Consider the following 6467-nt stretch of genomic DNA (forward strand, 5'->3'; position numbering starts at 1 on the left):
AGAGAAGGCTGAGGCTGAGATCTAGTGGCCTGTTACAAACTAGTCAGAGGAGACCAGCAGGCACTGGGGGAGTCCCTGTTCCCCTGAGCACTCCCAGGAGTGACTAGAAATAACGGTCACAAGCTGGCTGAGGGTAGATTCAGGCTAGACATCAGGAGGCGCTACTTCGCTGTCAGGGCGGCTAGGATCTGGAACCAACTTCCAAATGAAGTGGTGCTGGCTACTACCTTGGGGTTCTTTAAGACAAGGCTAGACGAACACCTTGCTGGGGTTGTTTGACCCCAGTACTCTTTCCTGCCATGGCAGGGGGTCAGACTTGATGGATCTGCTCAGGTCCCTTCTGACCGTACCGGCTATGAAACTATAACCCCTGCCTACTTCCTCCAGGGGTGTGTGCAGTGGTGGGGAACAGTTCCCCCTCCCCCACCACCTGTGCCCCCTGGACAGGCCACCAGTGGCTCCATCCTGCCCCCTACCCCTGCTCCAACCTCAGCCTAAGCCCCACTCCCTCATTGTGAGGGTTTCAATCTGCATCCTCCCCCATACCCCTCTCTTGCCACCCCCCCTAACTTACTGGCTGGATGCTGCTCTCCAAGCTGCTGGGCTGCACATCTGCTATCAGATTTGTATTGGCTGATACAGCTAGTTAATAATTGGCTATTGGTATTAGCCAAAAAAATCTATTGGTGCACCCCTAGTACTCCACCACTGCCCACTCATTGAAAGGTTGATATCAGGTTTGTTTTCAAAATAAGGAGTCCATTTAGAATTATGCTGCAAAACACAACCTTTTATCATATTTTGAAATAAAAGCTGTCTTGTTTTTCCTAAGAGCCACCTCTTGATAGCTCTGATATAACATCTAATATTTATCCTTGCTCATATTGAAAGTTAATTTATCACTGGATTTGCTTCAGTTCAGTCATATTTGAAATATTAGCTTCTGTCTGAAGAATCTTTTCCTATTAAATAACACCTAAAAGTGCATTTGGCAACACTTTATTCACAGTCATTTGGTTAGTTTCCAGAGTTTATGAAGGTATTCATATAGTAATAGATTAAAAAAAAAAACAACAAATGGGAATGTGATTGTATAACCATAAATGATGACAGAGAATCATCAGGGTTATTTGTACTAACTGAAATTACTTTTGTTTATTTTTAGACTTCATGGAAATTTCAAGTTGACTGTGTACGTTTAAGCTTGCATTAAATTTTAATGATTTAAAAATGAAAATGTAACCCTTATTTACCTAGACCAGTGGTTCTCAACCTATTTACCATAGTGGACCACACTTGGAGCTTCCAATGTATTGGGCTGCATCCCACAGCTGAGGCGGGCCTCAGCTGCCAGGGCTATGGGAAAACAGCCTGGACCTGCAGCCCCCTGCTGCGCCACCATGGAGCTCCTGGTAATAGCTTAAGCCTTGCCCGCTCTGCTGTGGAGGCCCCCAGACAGGGAGCCCCATGCCTGCAGCATGAAGCCCACATTTGCCCCCATCCTGCACCCAAATCTTGGGGGCACATGTGCCCCCCCAATGCCTCCCTCCCTGGGAGTGCGTGCAGCAGCGGGGAGTCAGCCCCTGTTGTCCCCTGGACGAGCTGCCTGCCACTCCATCTTGCTCCCCAGCCAAGCCGTGGCCACACATTCCCACCCTGGCCCTGGGCCCCATCCACTGCCCCAGCTGGGCAGCACCCCCTAGCCCCAACCCTGCCCTACTCTGCTGCCTCCCACCCTCCCTCACCATTTTGTAATGTCCAAAATCTACCAAAACAGAATATACTTAGCATATGGTAATTCTCCTGGTTATTTATAACTTGTGTGTTTAGTGGAGTTAATTTTTGAGGAGTTTAGCCAATGGCATAATCCTATTCATGGTGAACAGGAATTTGTAGTGCTGGACAGCATCAAATTCTGGGTGTGAAACTAATGCTGTGTTTTAGTAATTTAAAAACTAACAGTGTTTATTAAATTGCAGGCATACTCAGAATAGTTCATTTGAAAAACTTAAGCGCTTTCTGATTACAAAGGAAAGCTTCACTTTCTATTTGTATGCTCTCTCATGGCAGGAAACAATGTTTCAGTAAACCTTGAGGTAGATCCCAGGCATCCAGCTATGCTTCCTGAGTGTTTCTTTCTTGGTGCAGACCATGGTAAGGAGTCTTTTAATGTCTCGGGCTTAGTGGCTGGTATATGGTAGTTTACTGAAAAGTGTCTTTAATGTGTTAGATTTAGTTGTTTGAAGTTCTGTGTAGAATATAAAGTTAAAAAGAGTGGTGCCTGCTGCATAAGCTCTCATACAGGCTCTTAATGCAAGAGTGAATTTGTTGCATGCTATTCTGTACTGTTAATATGCAGGTCTAAAACAATTTAGTCTTTTCCAAACAATATCAGGGAAACACTGTGTCCTGTAAAGAATTATTCAGAAAGATAATTATGTAATCATCTGTGTGTCTATTTTTCCTATTTTTGTTTTAGTGCCAAGTAAATTATTACCAATTCCCTATTGTGTAGAAATGTTTTTAAAGTATTCTCTAAACTTTCTCCTCCTTGCTAAGTTTTGGGGTGAGACTAGAACATATCTTAATTGATGTATATCTCAAAGGTAATGCAGTTGTTAAATCAATTTCCAAATCTAATAATAGGCTAGGTTTTAAAAAAGGTACCTAGGCATTAAATAGTTTTAAAGTTGGTCTGTATGTGCTGAAATGTAAGGGTTGTTTTTTGTTGTGAAGAATGTTTTAAATACTTTTCTATATTGTTTGCAGTAGTAAATCCTTTGAAAATTAAGCTGAACAACAATATGCACTTGTGGTAAGTGTTTCCAGCAGTAAAATTTTAGTTTAAAAACCTCCCCTTTGCTATCTCAGTTTTAAAGTGTTTTTTCCCCCCTACTTGTAGGAATCCAGAAGTCCGCTTATTACAAAACTTGAAGGAGGTTTTAGAAATAGAGTTCCCATCTCGTGTTGTACTAGAAAAGTCTGTAAGTTGCTCTTTGTTGATGTACTATCCTTATTTCTGAATAACACAGACTGATGACACAGTGGTCATCTTGTATCGGTGAACAGTAAAGGGGTGCTAAAAGGAGACTGATGCATAGTAATGAAGACTTCTGAAACTCAAGCGTTTTCAGAGCTTGTTAAACTTTGGTTACCGGTGCACACTTCCCTATGGTCTCTAAAACAGTAAGGCTTCACTATTGAAATGGAAAAGCAAGTTCCAGAGTAGCTAATTAGATATGGAAAATCCAAACTTCATTCTGTTATAGATGCAGATGACTTAAATTTCTAATTAGGTAGAGCTACTTAGAGGGGACAAGAGGCCATCCAAATAATGGTGCATTTCAGACCAATTTGGAATTAATTTCTGACAATGCCGTAACACTGGATTACAAGGTTGGCTCATACTTGTGAAAATCTAGAATTCTTAAATTAAAAATTAATATCTTGCTGTGAGGCTGTGTGTCTAATAAAGTGACAGTTCATTGTAGTTTAAAGGGATGAGGCCCAAGAATATTAACTACTGACGTTAAAAAGCTGCATGTGCGAGTCTGGACATTGGTTTTAGGCACAGGAGTCTGTTAGGACAAAAATGACCTTGTTGATATTATTTCTGTCTGCTGTAGAAGGAACTAACACTAATCTTGGAATGAGTAAAATGCACTTTAAACTCATTTAATAGTTTATGTAAAGCGTAATTATTCTACTTCTCTCTTTTTTTACTTTGATCTTGGCTAATATATAAATAACACTTATCAGTTCATCTGGTCTGCATCTTTTTAGGACTTTTCTATGGACTGTGGCATCTGCTATGCTTACAGACTTGATGGCACTGTTCCAGATCAAGTATGTGATGATCCACGCTGTGGACAGCCTTTCCATCAGGCTTGCTTATATGAGGTACAAAAAAAAAGTTATAATGAGAAATTCATTTAACCCTCATTCACAAACTATAGGTATATGTTTCTGTATCCATTGCATGACTGTATGATGGGTGCAACTCAGATTGCTTGAGTGAAGTAATCCATATGATTAACTAGGACTAGAGAGGGATTACTAGAAAAGTTATGAATTAGAATGACTAACCACCACTTACATATTCTTATTACTGCTTCCCTTCATGTTTCTTCTTACTATTTACTTCTCAGACTCTTCTTAATAAGGCACATTCTTTGCCTCAAAAGGCTTATTTAATTCTGTGGTTATAAAGGATCTAATTACTGGGGTTACCCCCATTTGAAGTTGGAGCTCCAGGAATACCACTATTTGGCTCTGAAAACCACCAAGGGAGTGGTGTGAACAGCCACAGAGAGTCACTGGACAGAGCTATACTGCTTTTAGTTTCCAGAATCAGGATCTTCATAACGAGTTAGTAAATGAAACTGATCCAGCAGAATTAATCGTGCTTATGTTTCAAGTGCACAACATGTCGCTCTTAAATTTTCATTATTTTATTTTGTAGTGGTTACAAAGTCTCCCTTCCAGCAGGCAGAGCTTTAATGTCATCTTTGGTGAATGTCCATATTGTAACAAGGTAAGGAAATATTTTAGGAAGAGTATATTTGAACAAAATACAGCACTGGAGCGTAGGAAAATCTCCCCCGCCCTTTTTCCCTCCTTAAGCATGAAAAGAAAATTAAAAGTTGGTCAGACTAACTTCTGTGGGAGGTTTTATGCATGTTTTTCCAGTGGGATAGAAATATAAAAAATATGAAGTAATTCTTCATACACCAGTATTTAATTTTATTTGCTGAAAACAAAAGACCTAAATGTCTAGATAAAAATTAATACTAAAATTCTCTATCATTAGAAGAGATTTAAACTTTTTTGTCCTGCTCTCAAAGGGACCCCTGCTTGGCAATATAACCAAGCTGTATATTGCAAACAATCTAATTACTTTTTTTCAATAATAAACAATTGTAGTTGATGGTTTTTAGTAAATCTTAATGTTCAGAAGGTCTGCATTTACACTATTATTTTACATAATCTTTTTTAAAGCCAATAACTCTGAAAATGTCCATGAAGAAACTTTGAAAAGAGCCTGAACATCTCTGAGAAATCTTCAATTGAAGTATGAAGTTCAAAGTAGTGACATCAAAGAAAATATAAAGCAAGTAATATTAGTACCAGAAGTACAACTATAGTTATGCTATACCAGTATATCTTATCAGAAGATGCAAGGTTAAAACTACTGGATGCAGAAGTAGTTGTCATGCCACAGCTGATTTTTTGCAAAGATTTTGGTGAATGCGAAGTTCTGTTTTGGTAGTGTTTCTTTTCAACTTCCCAAAAAACTGTGTGGGGATGGTGGTCATGTCTTACGGGTTTTTCCTGCAGAAAAAAAAGTTTCCAGGTTTAATTGTGAACGATGATGAGTCAAAACAGATTCAAAACAACAGTTGACAAAGGTTTCCAGTAGCGGGCCCAAACAACTCAGCTCGAGTCCGGGCTAGGCTGATGCTGGAATCCAGTCACTGCCGACACTTCTCTGTGCTGTATGGCTACAGTGGGGCATGGGCATGCCTCCACCACTAAAATCCCTTGGCTCTGCAAACTGGATTTGGGTTGCCAATAGGCTGTAGGTGACCAACCCTTGGATTAAAATATTCTGCTGCATTAACTGTTAGGGGAAAGCTTAGGCAAAGCAGTTCAGTGAAGTACAAATTCTGATGTGTCAGAATATCCTAATAGTGTGCTGAATTGATATTGCTCTATGGATTTTGTAAACATGTTAGTCAGGTGAAACTAATATGTGAAGATTTCTAAGTATGTAAATTCCGATGCGATTTCATCTGCAACTAGAAAGAAAAACTATAAAGCACATAGAATAAATGTTTTGAAAAAAAATTAGAATTATTTTTATTTTTTAAAGCAATGGTTAAAGTTTTATGTACTTTTAACTTTGCCCTAAGATTGTATACATTTGTAGTTTTCACAGTTATTGCTCATAAAATTTCAGCCTGGAACTATATACTGAATTCTGAAGTTTGGTTCATCTGTCCATCTGTTCTAATGCACTTAATTTCATTTTACCGTCATGGCACAGCTAAATTTATTCTGAGTCTTCATAGCTGTACTGGAGGACATTGTAGCATTATTTTTTTTCCAGAATCAACAGCTTTCTGACTACTTAACACAGGATGCATCGTCACCTCTGACTCCCACTCATTATTTAACCAAACACTCTCCTCCATGGATGCTGAAATGCCATTACATGCAACCTCTATTTCTGACTGCTTCTTAAAGGCTCTCTTTGGTTTTCTCTCCCTCTGCATACTGTATGTTCTGTTCTTACTCAACTTTTCATTATACCTAGGCCAACCTGCTTTCCTGTTTACTTTGCTATGTGGACTATTCTCAAGTCTACATCTGTTCAACATTGTAACTACTGCATTTTTTTCTGGATGTACTGCCTCCAACCCCCCCCCCACTCCCCCCCACACCAAAAAAAAAAAAAAAAAAAAAAA

General features: G+C 39.3%; 2 protein-coding genes across 6 annotated transcripts in view; one reads left to right on the plus strand and one right to left on the minus strand.

Moving 5' to 3' along the window:
• Positions 1 to 5092, plus strand: part of FANCL (Fanconi anemia complementation group L) — a 73927-nt gene extending 68835 nt beyond the window's left edge. For 2 of the 3 annotated variants that reach the window (XM_019516651.1, XM_019516652.1), the window contains 5 exons: positions 2071 to 2154; positions 2770 to 2815; positions 2903 to 2984; positions 3784 to 3900; positions 4463 to 5092. In XM_019516651.1, coding sequence (XP_019372196.1) covers positions 2071 to 2154; positions 2770 to 2815; positions 2903 to 2984; positions 3784 to 3900; positions 4463 to 4705 — 572 coding nt within the window. In that variant the 3' untranslated portion in view covers positions 4706 to 5092. The remainder of the gene's footprint in view (positions 1 to 2070; positions 2155 to 2769; positions 2816 to 2902; positions 2985 to 3783; positions 3901 to 4462) is intronic. The other variant, XM_019516655.1, reaches the window with a different exon arrangement.
• Positions 4918 to 6467, minus strand: part of VRK2 (vaccinia related kinase 2) — an 83072-nt gene continuing 81522 nt past the window's right edge. For 2 of the 3 annotated variants that reach the window (XM_019516648.1, XM_019516650.1), the window contains one exon: positions 4918 to 5331. In XM_019516648.1, the coding sequence (XP_019372193.1) occupies positions 5095 to 5331 (237 nt within the window). In that variant the 3' untranslated portion in view covers positions 4918 to 5094. The remainder of the gene's footprint in view (positions 5332 to 6467) is intronic. The other variant, XM_019516649.1, reaches the window with a different exon arrangement.

The sequence above is a fragment of the Gavialis gangeticus genome, unplaced genomic scaffold (assembly GCF_001723915.1).
Source record: "Gavialis gangeticus isolate Ggan-Ray unplaced genomic scaffold, GavGan_comp1, whole genome shotgun sequence".
In the NCBI taxonomy this organism is placed as follows: domain Eukaryota; kingdom Metazoa; phylum Chordata; order Crocodylia; family Gavialidae; genus Gavialis; species Gavialis gangeticus.